At 47.8% G+C, this 17,174-nt stretch overlaps 1 protein-coding gene across 4 annotated transcripts in view; it reads left to right on the top strand.

Annotated features, from left to right (window-relative positions):
- LOC138756945 (sideroflexin-5-like) overlaps nt 1-15,925 on the top strand; it is a 309,487-nt gene extending 293,562 nt beyond the window's left edge. For all 4 annotated transcript variants that reach the window (XM_069923412.1, XM_069923411.1, XM_069923409.1 and 1 more), the window contains one exon: nt 15,689-15,925. In XM_069923412.1, coding sequence (XP_069779513.1) covers nt 15,689-15,776 — 88 coding nt within the window. In that variant the 3' untranslated portion in view covers nt 15,777-15,925. The remainder of the gene's footprint in view (nt 1-15,688) is intronic.
- The last annotated feature ends 1,249 nt before the right edge of the window (nt 15,926-17,174 follow it).

Below are 17,174 nucleotides of genomic sequence, written 5' to 3'. Positions count from 1 at the left end.
TGGGTGACATGGGATTGTCATACCCAGTCCTCTCCCAGTGGGTGGCATGGGATTGTCATACCCAGTCCTCTCCCACTGGGTGGCATGGGATTGTCATACCCAGTCCTCTCCCAGTGGGTGGCATGGGATTGTCATACCCAGTCCTCTCCCAGTGGGTGGCATGGGATTGTCATACCCAGTCCTCTCCCACTGGGTGGCATGGGATTGTCATACCCAGTCCTCTCCCACTGGGTGACATGGGATTGTCATACCCAGTCCTCTCCCACTGGGTGGCATGGGATTGTCATACCCAGTCCTCTCCCACTGGGTGGCATGGGATTGTCATACCCAGTCCTCTCCCACTGGGTGACATGGGATTGTCATACCCAGTCCTCTCCCACTGGGTGGCATGGGATTGTCATACCCAGTCCTCTCCCACTGGGTGGCATGGGATTGTCATACCCAGTCCTCTCCCAGTGGGTGGCATGGGATTGTCATACCCAGTCCTCTCCCAGTGGGTGGCATGGGATTGTCATACCCAGTCCTCTCCCAGTGGGTGACATGGGATTGTCATACCCAGTCCTCTCCCACTGGGTGGCATGGGATTGTCATACCCAGTCCTCTCCCAGTGGGTGACATGGGATTGTCATACCCAGTCCTCTCCCAGTGGGTGGCATGGGATTGTCATACCCAGTCCTCTCCCAGTGGGTGGCACGGGATTGTCATACCCAGTCCTCTCCCAGTGGGTGGCACGGGATTGTCATACCCAGTCCTCTCCCAGTGGGTGGCACGGGATTGTCATACCCAGTCCTCTCCCACTGGGTGACATGGGATTGTCATACCCAGTCCTCTCCCAGTGGGTGGCATGGGATTGTCATACCCAGTCCTCTCCCACTGGGTGACATGGGATTGTCATACCCAGTCCTCTCCCAGTGGGTGGCATGGGATTGTCATACCCAGTCCTCTCCCAGTGGGTGGCATGGGATTGTCATACCCAGTCCTCTCCCACTGGGTGACATGGGATTGTCATACCCAGTCCTCTCCCACTGGGTGACATGGGATTGTCATACCCAGTCCTCTCCCAGTGGGTGGCATGGGATTGTCATACCCAGTCCTCTCCCACTGGGTGACATGGGATTGTCATACCCAGTCCTCTCCCAGTGGGTGGCATGGGATTGTCATACCCAGTCCTCTCCCACTGGGTGGCATGGGATTGTCATACCCAGTCCTCTCCCACTGGGTGGCATGGGATTGTCATACCCAGTCCTCTCCCAGTGGGTGGCATGGGATTGTCATACCCAGTCCTCTCCCACTGGGTGGCATGGGATTGTCATACCCAGTCCTCTCCCACTGGGTGGCATGGGATTGTCATACCCAGTCCTCTCCCAGTGGGTGACATGGGATTGTCATACCCAGTCCTCTCCCACTGGGTGGCATGGGATTGTCATACCCAGTCCTCTCCCAGTGGGTGACATGGGATTGTCATACCCAGTCCTCTCCCAGTGGGTGGCATGGGATTGTCATACCCAGTCCTCTCCCACTGGGTGGCATGGGATTGTCATACCCAGTCCTCTCCCACTGGGTGACATGGGATTGTCATACCCAGTCCTCTCCCAGTGGGTGGCATGGGATTGTCATACCCAGTCCTCTCCCACTGGGTGGCATGGGATTGTCATACCCAGTCCTCTCCCACTGGGTGGCATGGGATTGTCATACCCAGTCCTCTCCCACTGGGTGACATGGGATTGTCATACCCAGTCCTCTCCCAGTGGGTGGCATGGGATTGTCATACCCAGTCCTCTCCCACTGGGTGGCATGGGATTGTCATACCCAGTCCTCTCCCAGTGGGTGGCATGGGATTGTCATACCCAGTCCTCTCCCAGTGGGTGACATGGGATTGTCATACCCAGTCCTCTCCCAGTGGGTGGCATGGGATTGTCATACCCAGTCCTCTCCCAGTGGGTGGCATGGGATTGTCATACCCAGTCCTCTCCCACTGGGTGACATGGGATTGTCATACCCAGTCCTCTCCCAGTGGGTGGCATGGGATTGTCATACCCAGTCCTCTCCCACTGGGTGACATGGGATTGTCATACCCAGTCCTCTCCCACTGGGTGACATGGGATTGTCATACCCAGTCCTCTCCCACTGGGTGACATGGGATTGTCATACCCAGTCCTCTCCCAGTGGGTGGCATGGGATTGTCATACCCAGTCCTCTCCCAGTGGGTGGCATGGGATTGTCATACCCAGTCCTCTCCCAGTGGGTGACATGGGATTGTCATACCCAGTCCTCTCCCAGTGGGTGGCATGGGATTGTCATACCCAGTCCTCTCCCAGTGGGTGGCATGGGATTGTCATACCCAGTCCTCTCCCAGTGGGTGACATGGGATTGTCATACCCAGTCCTCTCCCAGTGGGTGACATGGGATTGTCATACCCAGTCCTCTCCCAGTGGGTGGCATGGGATTGTCATACCCAGTCCTCTCCCAGTGGGTGGCATGGGATTGTCATACCCAGTCCTCTCCCAGTGGGTGACATGGGATTGTCATACCCAGTCCTCTCCCAGTGGGTGACATGGGATTGTCATACCCAGTCCTCTCCCAGTGGGTGGCATGGGATTGTCATACCCAGTCCTCTCCCAGTGGGTGGCACGGGATTGTCATACCCAGTCCTCTCCCACTGGGTGGCATGGGATTGTCATACCCAGTCCTCTCCCAGTGGGTGACATGGGATTGTCATACCCAGTCCTCTCCCAGTGGGTGACATGGGATTGTCATACCCAGTCCTCTCCCACTGGGTGGCATGGGATTGTCATACCCAGTCCTCTCCCAGTGGGTGGCATGGGATTGTCATACCCAGTCCTCTCCCAGTGGGTGACATGGGATTGTCATACCCAGTCCTCTCCCACTGGGTGGCATGGGATTGTCATACCCAGTCCTCTCCCAGTGGGTGACATGGGATTGTCATACCCAGTCCTCTCCCACTGGGTGGCATGGGATTGTCATACCCAGTCCTCTCCCACTGGGTGGCATGGGATTGTCATACCCAGTCCTCTCCCAGTGGGTGACATGGGATTGTCATACCCAGTCCTCTCCCACTGGGTGGCATGGGATTGTCATACCCAGTCCTCTCCCACTGGGTGGCATGGGATTGTCATACCCAGTCCTCTCCCACTGGGTGACATGGGATTGTCATACCCAGTCCTCTCCCACTGGGTGACATGGGATTGTCATACCCAGTCCTCTCCCACTGGGTGACATGGGATTGTCATACCCAGTCCTCTCCCACTGGGTGGCATGGGATTGTCATACCCAGTCCTCTCCCACTGGGTGACATGGGATTGTCATACCCAGTCCTCTCCCACTGGGTGGCATGGGATTGTCATACCCAGTCCTCTCCCACTGGGTGACACGGCAGTACTACACCCTCTCCCCGCTGCTTATTCCATATCCCAGCACTTCCAGCTTTTGTGTTTCTTCTGCCACAACGATTCCATATTACACTGTGCCCCTTGCTCACCAGAAGTCATTTTCTTCCCCCCACAGATGCTGCTCGACTCCCTAAGTCCCTCCAACATCCTGTTGCCTTGCTCCTCCCTTCCCAGAAGGATTCATCGGTGACTCCCTATTATTTGTGCCCCCACATTCTGCTCTCTCCTGTGGGCAGGAAGATGTCATCCTCTACCATTTTGAAACCCTTTCCAATTATAAAGACCTCTCTTTGGTCCCATTTCCACCATCTCTTGTCAAGAGAAAAGCGCCCCAATCTGCCTCGTCTTAGCTGTCACCTCTCATTTCTGGTATCCTCCCAAATTAACCCAGAGCTTCCATTTGACTTAGTGCCTGATGATAAGATGTTATTCACAATATAAATATAAACAACGTATTAGGTTACAACGACTGACAGATTTTCGTCTTGAAAATGCGTCGGTTTCCCAAGATCGAAAGGAAGCTCAGTCATTTGTGCAGTGGGCCTGTTCCCAGCTGAGGCTGATTAACAACCTTTGCCAAAGCGCACATTTTTTTTTAAATTATTTGTTCTCAGGATGTGGCTGATACAAGCAAGCATTGCTCTCGCTTCCCTTTTTCGGAACTTTGCAGCCAAATTCTCGTAATGTTTTCTTCTCCCTGTCATCACACAGCACAGTACAGGCCCTTCTGCCCACCTCACCCATGCCAACCAAGTAGGTATCCTGCGCAAGTTTCCATTTGCCTGCATTTGCGCCGTTATCCTTCTGACCCCCTTTACATTTCAAATTTAGACATACAGCACGGTATCAGGCCCTTCCGGCTCAGGAGCCCGTGCCGCCCAATTAGCCTACATCCCGGTACATTTTGAATGGTGGGAGGAAATCCGCCTCCACGGGAAAACCCATGCAGACACGGGGACAATGTTTAAATTCCTTACAGTCAGCGCGGGATCGAACTCAGGTCCCAATCGCTGGCGCTGTAACAGCATTGCACTAACCGCTACACCAACTGTGACACTGTGATCCACGTATCTGTCAAAATGACATTTGAACGTTGTGATTGTATCCACCTCTGTCTTTCTCTGCTTGCTCGTTCCAGATACAGACCACCCTGAGTGAGAAGGTTACACACCCACCCCCTCCCCCAGCGCATTATTAAAATTCTCTGCTCACACCTCTGCTCTCTAATTCTTAAATCATCTAAGATATGGGAGCAGAAGTAGGCCATTTGGCCCATTGAGTCTACTCTGCTGTTCTATCATGAGCTGACCCATTCTCCCACACTCAGCCCACTCCCCTACCTCCTCCCTTATAACCATTTACAGCACAGAAACAGGCTAGTTTGGCCCTACTAGTCCGTGCCGAACATCTTCTCCCACCCAGTCCCACTGACCCGCATTCAGCCCTGCACCCTCCACACCTCTCCCGTCCATGTACCTATCATCCTTTCCTTGAATATTAACATCTCGCTTCTACCACCTCTGCCAGAAATTTATTCCATACCCCCACCACCCTCTGCGTGAAGTAATTCCCCTTCATTTTTCCCCTAAACATTTCCCCTTTTACTCTCAATCCATCTCCTCCACTCTCAGTGGAAAAAGCCTGTCCACATTGACTCTATCCGTTCCCCCTTATAATTTTGAATACCTCGATCAAATCACCCCTCAACCTTCTACACTCCAGGGAATAAAGTCCCAGCCTGCTCAACCTTTCCCTGTAATTCAAACCCTGAAACCCCAGAAACATCCTCATAAACCTCCTCTGCACTCTCTCTATATTGTTTATATCCTTCCTGTAATTCGGCGACCAAAACTGCACACAATATTCCAAATTTGCCCTCACCAATGCCTTAGACAATTTCAACATGACATCACAACTCCTGTGTTCAATACTCTGGTTTATGAAAGCCAACATACCAAATGCCTTCTTCACCACCCTATCCACATGTGATTCAACTTTCATGGAATTATCTACCATGACTCCTGAATCCCTTTGTTCCATTGCACTCCTCAATTCTCCATCATTTAACGTGTATGACCTATTTTGATTAGTCCTACCAAAATGTAGCACCTCACGTTTATCAGTATTAAACTCCATCTGCCATCTTCCAGCCCACACTTCTAACTGTCGTATATCACACTGTAAGCTTTGATAATCTTCCTTGCTGTCCACAACACCGCATAGCGTTTAATACCCTGACTAATCAGATACCTATCAATCTCTGCGTTCAATACACCCAATAACCCGGCCTCCTCAGCAGCCCATGGCAGCAAATTCCAGAGGTTCACCGCTCTCTGGCTAAAGAAATCCCCCCACATCTGTTTTAACTGGACACTCTTCAATCTTGAAGTTGTGCCCTCTTGACCTAGACTGTCCTATCATGGGAAACAACTTTGCCATGGTCTTATGCCACTGGTTCTCAATCTTTTTCTTTCCACTTGCATCCCACTTTAAGTATTCTCTGTGTCATAAGTGCTCTGTGATTAGTAAGGGATTGCTTAAGGTGGGATGTGGGTGGAAAGAAAATGGTTGAAAACCACTGTCTTATGCGTTGTTCCTCATGTTTACTTTTGGCCTCACCCGGGCAATTGATGTGGTCCAGGAAGTGTGAGTTTTCATGCAAGGTCAGGCATGAAATCACACTGCCCGTTAGCATAGGAGTTAATGCAACGTTACTGAGAAGACGAAGGAGAAACTTTTATCACCCACTTTACACATGGACATACAATCCGGCAGACAAGAGGCACATAATCCTCAGCAAAAGCATTCAGGAACCTCAACAGTCTCAGCCTTGGCTGCGTGATCAGTGCTCATGCTGCCGAGAGAGGAGGCCGTGACATTGTCGTTCTTTAGAGGCAATCTCTACTGTTAGTTTCCAATTCAGAAGTGGTTGTTATTGTAGCCAGTGAAGAAGGATGCCAAAGATGGCAGCAGGAACTTGATCAGTTGGGAAGGGGGTCGGAGGAATAGTTGATAGAATTTAATGCAGGGAAATGTGAGGGAGGTTTGACATGGGTAGGACCAACACGGTGAATGATAGAGATCTGAGGAGTGTGGTAGAGCAGAGGGATCTGGGAGTACAGGTACATAATACCTTGAGAGTGGTGTTACAGGTAGATAGGGTGGGGAAAAAGGCTTTGGGCCCATTGGCCCATTGGCCTTCATTCGTCAGAGTACTGAGTATAGAAGCTGGAAGGTCATGTATAAGACGGTGGTGAGGCCCCATGTGGAGGATTGTGTTCAGTTGTGGTCACCGAGCTGCAGGAAAGATGTCGTTGAGCTGGAGAGGGTGCCGAGAAGATTGATGAGGATGTTGCCAGGACTCGGGGCCCTGAGCTACAGGGAGAGGTTGAACAGGCCGGGGCTTTATTCCTCGGAGCGCAGGAGGGTGAGGGGTGATCTCACAGAAGGAGACAACATCATGAGAGGATTAGATCGGGTGAACGCAGAGGGTCTTTTGCTCAGTCAGGGAATCAGTAACCAGAGGGCACGGGTTTAATGTGAGGGTGGAGAGATTTAACAGGAACCTGAGGGGTAATGTTTTTACACAGAGGGTAGTGGGTGTATGGAATGGGCTGCCGGAGGAGGTGAGGCCGGTAGAAGTGCCAAATTAAATAAACATTTCGACAGTTACATGCGTAGCATGGGTTTAGAGGGGTATAGGCCAAATGCAGGCAGGTGGGACTAGTGTGAGGAGGGACATTTAGGTCGGCATGGGCAAGTTGGGCCAAGGGCCTGTGTCCACATTGTGTTACTATGGGACTGACTCAGGCAGACCACAGAAAGCCCAAATCACTAAGTCAAGATGGGAGACTCCCAAGTTCTTGCCCAATGTACATTCTTTGACCAACCTTGTGAGGGCATATGATGAGATTCCTGTTCAAGGGACTCTACTTCCTTGCACAAAATAGAGGCCACAAAGCCTTTCTATCAGTGAGAGGACAAGAAATGTTCTAATTACTCCTGAAGCACGTTTCGGTTGTGAAATCTGCCTCAAGATTTCACGAATAACACTGCGGTTGACACCACCCTGTTATAGCGCCAGTGACTCGGGTTCAAATCCAGCTGTAAGGAGTTTGTACATTCTCCCTGTGCCTGCATGGGCCTCCTCCGGGTGCTCCAGTTTTCTCCCATCCCTCAAAACATACCGGGGTCTCAGGTTAAATGGGGGTAATTGGGTGGTATGGGCTTGTGGGCCGAAAGGGCCTGTTACCTTGCTGTATGTCCACATTTAAATGTAAATTTTAAATCCAAATTTGAAATAAGATCGAAAGAATGAAGAGAAGATTGACTGGGACGTTGCCCGGACGTCAGGAACTGAGTTACAGGGAAAGGTTAAACAGGTTAGGGCTTTATTCCCTGGAGCGTCTGTGAATGAGGGGAGATTTGATGGATATGCTGGGTCTATAGAAAATAAATGCAAGCAGGTTTTTCCCGCTGAGGTCAGGGGTAAAGAGTGAAAGGGGAAAAGTTTAGGAGGAACTTGAGGGGAAACTTCTTCACACAGAGAGTGGTGGGGGTGTGGAACAAGCTGCCAAATGAATGGTGAATGTGGGCTCAATTTTAACATTTAAGAAAAATTTGGACAGGTCCATGGATGGAAGGGGTATGGAAGGCTATGGACCGGGTGCAAGTCAGTGGGACCAGGCAGAGACTAGCAGGGTTGGAGGGCCTGTTTTCTGTGCTGTAATGTTCTATGATTCTATGAATAAAAATATATTGTTTTGTCTGTATTGTGGAATAAGTATTGGTCGGGTCATCAAAGAGAGCTTTTCTAATCAACTTTCTGAGGTACCACAGAATCTTTTCAAGTTATTTTTTCTTTCAAGGAACAACCAAAATGTGATGTCTCTCTCCAGGTATCACTCCCTCGGTACCGTGCTGGAAGAGTCAGAATGCATTTGAACTGCTGGGCTGGGATTTGAACTGATAACCATCTGAGTTTGAGGCAGGAATTTTACTCGTGAGCTGTGGCTATCCAATTCTGATCCTATCATCAGTTGTCCATTATCTTTGGTATCTGGTATTTGCCAGATTTGGGGTAGAGAAAATGTGAATCTGTGACCCAGATCATTTGACTCAATTCTGACAAAAGGGTGGCACAGTTGGTGTAGCAGTCAGCGCCACGCCTTTACAGCGCCAGCCATCAGGACCAGGGTTTAAAACCCGCAGTGTCCGTAAGGAGTTGGTACGCTCTCCCCGTGTCTGTGTGGGTTTTCCTGGGGGTGCAGGTTAATTGGATGCAAATTGGGCAGCACGACCTTGTGGGCCAGAATGGCCTGTTACTGTGTTTTTTTTTACATTTTTAAATTTGTAATTTTAAAGGAGGTGCAGCACATTTAAAATGAAGTAATGTTAACAGGGAGGTTTAACAGCTTATAAAATGCTTTGTGTGTGTCTGATGCAGGATTTGGTTGTTTGATTTGCGCGTGCATGTGCACAGGCGCGTGTGTGTGTGAGTGTGTGCAGGCACGCCTGATTGTGATGTGTGTACGTATATGACAAATTGGTTTTGTGTGTGTACATGTGTGTGAGAGATTGTACTGGAGGTGAGTGTGTTTCTGTATGCACTTGTGTGTGGGTGTGTAAGATGTGAAAGAGATTGTGATGTTTGTCTCTGAGTGTGTGAGGGATTGTTGTGTTTATATTATAGATATGTATGAGAACGCATGTGGGAGATTGTGTTGGGGGGGTGTGTGGTTGGCAGGTGTGAGAGTAATTGTGGTGTGTGTGGGTGTGCGCGCCCGCCCGCGCACGCGCGCACACACACTCTTTGACAGACAGCAGTGACTCACACCTCACTGGGAGGTGCTCAGCAGGGGGGTCTTCATACCACAACCACTACATCCTCAGCCAGAAGAGAAAGTAGCATCAATTCCTTCTCAGTGTACAATCACAAAACAGATGGAGCCCAACCTGAGTGCAAAATAGCAGCGGTCACGTGTCTTCAGTCCAGTCCTCTCCTCCTGCTTTTACCTTTGTAACGTGGCATTAGCTGAGCCAAAACCACAACCGATATTGTTCTCAGACAGATAATATCTTGATTTTATAATTCCCCTTCCTGTTAATTCATAGCCCAGTCCCTATCCCAATTCCCGCAAACCCTTGACTTCCCACGAGGCCATGAATCCCTGAATTTTGTGTCCATTTGGTCATCCTAGATTTTCTTGGGAAAGCAGAATACAAGAGATGATGGAAATCTGAAATTGCCGAATAAAGTAATTTACCAGAAGCAGTAAACTCCGAATTTGCTGACCTGGGGTGCTGAATATCTCCAGCATTTCCTGCCTTTATTCCCGATTTTCGGAGTTTCGCCCTTGGGGTCTGGATCAAGTTCTGTCCAGGACAGAGGTCTGCATTTCCCTCCCAAACCTGTTCCCTTTCAATGGAGGGAGTGCAGAGGCGATTCACCAGGCTGAGACCTGGAATGGCAGGAATGACTTAGGAGGAAAGATTGCGCAAATTGGGATTGTACTCGCTGGAGTTTAGAAGATTGAGAGGGGATCTCATAGAGACCTATAAAATTCTGGCAGGACTGGACAGAGTGGATGCAGATGGGATGTTTCCAAGGATGGTTTGAGGATAATAGGCAAACCATTTAGGACCGAGATGAGGAGGAATTTCTTGACCCAGAGGGTGGTGAATCTGTGGAATTCGTTGCCACAGAGGGCAGTAGAGGCAGGGAATTAGATCTATTTCTTCAGTATAAGGGTATTAAAGGTTACGGAGAGAAGGCGGGGACGGGGTACTGAACTTTAAGATCAGCCATGATCTCGTTGAATGGCGGAGCAGGCTTGAAGGGTCGAATGACCTACTCCTGCTCCTATCTTCTATGTTTCTATGTTTAAACAAGATCAAGTTTAGGTTTATTGTCACATTTAAGGAGGGACAGGGAGAAAGTTTGTTTTGTCTGTAATCCAGCTGGTAAGATGTACCTTGAGGTAACAATTTTGGGGCTTGGGATCCTCTCAGAGATAGTGATCGCAGACTTTGGAGGCCAGGTCATTAGGTGTATTTAAGGTAGAGATTGAAAGGTACGTGAATAGTCAACGTATCAAAGGATATGGAGAGAAGGCCGGGGAGTTGGGCCGAGTGGGAGAGTGGATCAGCTCATGATGGAAGGGTGGAGCAGACTTGATGGGCCGAATAGCCTACTTCTGATATCTGATATGAATGCAGTCTTGGTGAATGGTTCCAGCCCTAAAAAAGTGAACATTCCTCTTCTCCCATTACCACTGCTTGACCCACCAAGTTGACCCACTGCAGGGTTGTGTTGAGAGATTCTGAGAGGGATTGACAAGTTACCATATAACCATATAACCACTTACAGCACAGAACGAGCCAGTTCGGCCCTACTAGTCCATGCCGTAGCAAATCCCCACCCTCCTAGTCCCACTGACCAGCACCCGGTCCATACCCCTCTAGTCCCCTCCTATCCATGTAACTATCCAGTCTTTCCTTAAATGTATCCAATGATCCCGCCTCGACCACGTCTGCCGGAAGCTCATTCCGCATCCCCACCACCCTCTGCGTAAAGAAATTTCCCCTCATGTTCCCCTTATAATTTTCCCCCTTCAATCTTAAACTATGTCCTCTAGTTTGAATCTCCGCCAATCTTAATTGAAAAAGCCTATCCACATTTACTCTGTCTGTCCCTTTTAAAATCTTAAACACCTCTATCAAGTCCCCTCTCAATCTTCTACGCTCCAGAGAAAAAAGCCCCAGTCTGCACAACCTTTCGCTGTAACTCAGACCCTGAAATCCTGTCAACATTCTCGTTAACCTTCTCTGCACTCTCTCTATTTTCTTTATATCTTTCCTATAATTTGGTGATCAAAACTGTACACAGTACTCCAAATTTGGCCTCACCAATGCCTTGTACAATTTCATCATAACCTCCCTACTCTTGAATTCAATACTCCGATTGATGAAGGCCAACATTCCAAATGCCTTCTTCACCACACCATCTACCTGAGTATCAGCCTTGAGGGTACTATTTACCACAACTCCTAAATCCCTTTGTTGCTCTGCACTCCTCAATTGTCTACCATTCAATGTATATGACCTATTTAAATTTGCCTTTCCAAAATGTAGCACCTCACATTTATCTGTATTAAATTCCATCAGCCATTTCTCAGCCCACACCTCCAGCCTTCCTAAATCACCTTTTAATCTACGGTAATCTACCTCACTGTCCACAACACCACCAATCTTTGTGTCATCCGCAAACTTGCTTATCCAATTCTCCACCCCTACATCCAGATCGTTAATATATATAACAAATAATAGTGGACCCAGGACCGAACCCTGAGGAACTCCACTAGTCACCGGCCTCCAATTGGACAAACAATTTTCTACCACTACTCTCTGACACCTCCCATCCAACCACTGCTGAATCCATTTCACTACCTCTTTATTTATACCTAATGCCTCCACCTTTTTTCCTAACCTCCTGTGGGGAACTTTGTCAAAAGTTAAATGCTAAAATGATATTTCAGCGCAGTAATCTCTCTGAACAGCCTTCAACTCAAGTTGGTGTCTCCTTCAGCGCAGGATAACCACAGTACTGCAATGCCACCTTGTCCAGTTGTGCAGTTTTGGACTCTATCCTTTGTGTAAATAACGCCAACATTCCATTGGCCTTTTTAATGGCTTTCTGTACCTACATGTGCACTTCGTGTCTCTAACACAAGAACACCATGGTCTTTCTCCAAGGGTATATGATTCTAGAACTAGAAGGCACAGTTTTAACATGAGATGGGAGAGATATCTGAGGGGCAATTTTTTTCACTCAGAGGGTCGCCCGTATCTAGAATGAACTGCTGAAGGGAACTATAATTTTGACATTCAAAAGACATTTGGACAGAAACATGAAGGGCTTCGAAGGATAAGGACCAAATGCAAGCAAATGAGACTAGCCGAATGGTCCGCATGGTTGAGTTGGGCCAAAGGGTCTGTTCTGTGCTGTGTGACTGTTTGACCCAGACCTTCTAACCCACAGCCCTTTGGTCTCACTCCACATCAGCAATCTGCTTTTTTAATCCTTCCTACCTAGTCTTGAGTTTTTTGAGGAGGTAACGAAAGTGTGACAGAGTATTTAGAGGTGGCTTGGGAGGAATTGTTAGAGCAGGTTGCACACAAACATTTTAAAACACAGAATCTTTGCAGAACTTTTGCAGAATGCTTTTTGCAGAATACAGCTGGCCTGGGAGTGCGTGTGAGTTTTGCAGGCAGACGGAGATCAGTTTTGCTCACAGAGAGGGAGGGAGTGAAACAGAGAGGAGAGACACAGAAATCAGTTCCAGAGGGACAAGATGGGAAACTTTGGAAGGCTGCCTGGTCAAAGGAGAAGACTGGCGGTCTGAAAGGTGACACGAAAGAAAGAGGATCATCTGGAGAACCCTGAAGGGGGCAGGTTTCGTCAGCAAGACTGATATAGAAGGAATCAGTTGTGAATGTCCTGGAACAAAAGGAATCTCTCTAAAAACCAGCAAGAACCCTCCTGAGTGTTAACCATTTGCCTGTTAAGCACCAAAGCCTGGTGAACTTTGTTAATGCTAACTTCTGTGCACAGAACAAGAATGGCCTGCAACCAGTGAGATTAGACTGTGATCCAAAGAACTTTTCTTATCTCAAATATACATTACACACACCTGCGCTTAGTATTAGAGGGGGTATTAAGTAGTTAGGTAGGTTAAGTAGTAAGTTAAAGTTTAATTCTGTTTTCTTGTTCAATTATAATTAAAAACTACTTTTGTTTAAATGACCCTGTGTTGTGGTGCAGATCTATTGCTGCTGGTTTTTAGGCTCCTCTGGACTCCGTAACAAAAGAAATTGATGAAAGTATGGCAGTAGATGTGGTGCATATGGATTTTAGTAAGGTATTTGTCAAGGTCCTCCATGGTAGACTCATTCACAATGTCATGAGGCATAGGGTCCATGGAATCTGGTTGTGTGGATTCAGAATTGGCTTGCCTGCAGAAAATAGAGGGTGGTAGTGAATGGAACATAATCTGACTGGAAGTCAGTGACCAGTGGTGTTCTGCAGGGATTTGTTCTGTGAGTCCAGCTCCTTGTGATTTTTATAAATCACATGGTCGAAGAAGTAGAGGGATGAGTCAGTATGTTTGCAGACAACATGACGGTTGGAGGAGCTGTGGATAGTGTAGAAGGTTGGCATAGATTACCACAAGGCAGAGGCAGGATGCAGAGATGGGGAGAAAAGTGGCAGATGGAGTTCAATTCAGGAAAGTGTGAAGTGATGCATTTTGGAAGGTCAACCTGAAGGCAGTATAGATGGTCAACAATAGTGTGGAAGAACAGAAGGACCTTGGGGTCCAAATCCATAGATCTCTCAAAGCTGTCACACATGTTGAAATGGTATTTAGGAAGGCTTTGAGTACGCTGGCCTTCATTAGTTGGAAGATTGAGTCCAAGAGCTCTATGAAACACGAATTAGACCACACTAGAATATTGTGTTCCATTCTGGTCACCTCATCTATGGAGAGGGTGCAGAGGAGATTTACCAGGACATTGCCTGGATTGGAACATGTGTCATATGAGGGCAAAGTTAAAAGACTAGGACTTTTGTCTTTGTGCGAAGAAGGATGAGAGGAGACTTAATAGAGGTCTATAAGATTTTGAGAGGTAGACAGACAGCACCTATTTTCTGGGCCAAATTTAGCAAACACCAGAGGATGTACCTACAAAGTGAGTGGAGGAAAGTTTTGGGGAGACATCAGAATATTTTTTTTCACACAGAGAGTGGTGGGTGCCTGGAATGTATGGCCAGGGATTGTGGTGGATGCTGGTACAATGGGAGCACTTAAAAAACTCTTAGACAGGCACATGAATGTAAGAAAAATAGAGGGTTAGGCAGGCAAGGTTTAATTTTCTTAGTAGGTTCATAGGGGTTGGAACAACATCGAAGGCTGAAGGGCCTGTACTGTGTGGTAATATTCTATATGCTAACATTTCCCCAATTTGTGCATTATTTTTGTGCATTATTTGCCAAATCATCGCTCCCTCACTGAGGGAGTAGGCCATTCTGTCCCTCTAGCCTGCACCACCATTCAATGGCTGATCTACATCAGGCCTTGCCTCCTCATCTATGCCAGATCCTCACCGCCCTCAGTTCCCTGATTTGAGGATAGGATTGTCCTCAATAACAACAGCTCTGCAGCTGAGCAGGCTGATGGTACTTTACAAGGAGACCCTGGTGAACGGTCAAAGTTCACACTCATCAAGCATCATGCTTGCAGGAATGAAAGGTCAATCAATTCAGAGTTCAAAATCAACATTCCAAGTTCATATTTATAGTTAGAGGACATACATGGCATCATCTACAAGCCTGAGATTCTTTTTTCTGCGGCCCAGGCAGAATTTCGACGAATTGGTTGTGCAAACAAATGTGGAACATCAAACACGACAGCACAGTACAGTCTGGTCCTTGCTTATGGCATATGAGACCCCAAGGTCCCTCTGTTCATCCACATTGCTAAGTAACCAACCATTAACCATGGACTCAGTCTTCAGGTATGACCTTCCAAAATGCATCACCTCACACTTATCCAGATTGAACGCCATCTGCCACTTTTCTGCCCAACCCTGCATCCTGCCTACATCCTTTAGTAACCTACAACAGGCTTCAACACTATCAACAGCCCCTCCTGACCCATCCTTCCGCCTCTTCATCTACGTCATTTACAGAAGCCAAGTACACAAAAGAGAGAAATGTAAACAAACGAGGAAGTGCAAACAAACTGACCACTATATAGAAAATAATAATCAGTAATAAATAACGAACAAAACTGATTGAGTCTGTTGTTTAGGAGACTGATGGTGAAAGAGTGGCAACTGTTCCTGAACCTCCAGTCTTATGGCACCCATAATTCTTTCCTGATGGCAGCAGCGAGAACAGAGCGAGTGCTGGGTGGTGGGGGTCCTTGACGATGGCTGCTGCTCTCCGACGGCAGCGTTCCCCGTAGATGTTCTCGTTGGTGGCGAGGGTTTTGCCTGTGATGTCCTGGGCTGTGTCAACTACCTTTTGCAGGACTTTATGGTCAGGGGTATTGGTGCCCCCAGACCAGGCCATGATACAGCCCACTTTCCGCAACACGCCTGTGGAAATTTGCCAAGGTTTCAGACATCATGCCGAACCTCTAAAAGCTCCTGAGGAAGTAGAGGTGCTTTCTTCATGGTTCAACTGAGTCCTCACCCCTTTCCATTTTATTTTGTAGATTGAAACTTCAAAACTGGAACCAGAGATCAAGGCAGCGACACTGCGCAAAAGTTGCTTTTACAATAAGGGTCTGTGAGAATCTGTGATACCTCAATCTCTCAGGAGCGAAGAAGAAATCTGTTCATCGTAACTACTGATTGGTGATAATTACAGCCAGCAATATTTTTTGGCATAATTTAGCTAATTGCTCCCAGTTGTCAATCAATTTTCATAAAATCTAACTGCATTGCCAATATCTTATGACTGATTCTTAATCCAGGATCTGTTTTGGATGTGAAATATTCCTCTGCTGGGTTGGGGTATGTGTGCCTGCCTGGAGAATTAAACATCCTGTAAATCTGATTTCTGTCTGTGGATCAGGAGACAGGTTATTGGATCCGAGCAGGCAGACACCAGGGCTTCAAATGGCCAACCTTTTAGTAACTAATCAGTCATTAAACCATCAGCTATTGGAGGCCATTCAGGCAATTGTCAGGCAACTAGCCTTAATGTTCATAAGACCTAGAGCAGAAGTAGGCTATTTGGTCCATTGAGTCTGCTCCGCCATTCCATCATGAGCTGATCCAGTCTCCCACTCAGCCCCACTCCCCGGCCTTCTTCCCATAATCCTTCACTATTCAGATGCCCATCAACCTCTGCCTTAAATACACCCAACAATCTGGTCTCCACAGGCCCCCCCGTGGCAGCAACTTCCAGAGGTTCATCACCCTCTGGCTAAAGGAATTCCTCCACGTCTCTGTTTTAAATGGGTGCCTTTCTGTCCTGAAGTTATACCTTCTTGTCCTTGATTCCCCTACCGTGGGTAACAACTTTTACACGGCTACTCTGTCCAGGCCTATCAACATTCAAAATGTTTCCATGAGGTCCTCCTTCATTCTTCTGAACTCCAAGAGCTGTCAAACGTTCCTCACATGTTAATCCCTTCATTCCAGGAAACAATCTTCTCTGAAGCTTCTCCAATCCCAGCACATCCTTTCTTAAATAATGAGCCCAAAACTGTACCCTGTACTCCAAGTACAGCCTCACCAGTGCCTTATAAAGCCTCCTCCTCCCTCATTTTTTGATTCAGTTTTTAATTCAGTTCCCTTCCCATTTTGAATCTACCTCTACCACTCTTTGTAGTCATGGGTTCCAGATCACAATTCACTGGTGGCACTGTTTGCGCACCCCAGGCCAGCGATCAGGACTGGGTTTTGAATCCCACGTTGACTGCAAGAAGTTTGAACGTTCTCCCCGTGTCTGCGTGGATTTTCCCCGGGGGCTCCGGTTCCCTTCCGCTGTTCAAAACCTACCTGGGGTATAGGATATTGGGGCGTAAATTGGGTGGCACGAACTATGGGCTGAAATGGCCTGTTACCGTGCTGTAGGTCTAAATTTAATTTAATTTTAAAAAACAACCTTTTCCCACCTGTGGCTCTTTCATCAATCACTGGTAATTTGTCCCCTCCAGTTCGTGGCCCTCCTGTTTGGCGTAAATAATTTGA

This window comes from Narcine bancroftii, chromosome 3, assembly GCF_036971445.1.
Source record: "Narcine bancroftii isolate sNarBan1 chromosome 3, sNarBan1.hap1, whole genome shotgun sequence".
Lineage (NCBI taxonomy): Eukaryota > Metazoa > Chordata > Chondrichthyes > Torpediniformes > Narcinidae > Narcine > Narcine bancroftii.
Note: the sequence above shows the minus strand (reverse complement) of the source record. Positions and strands in the feature narration are given on the sequence as shown.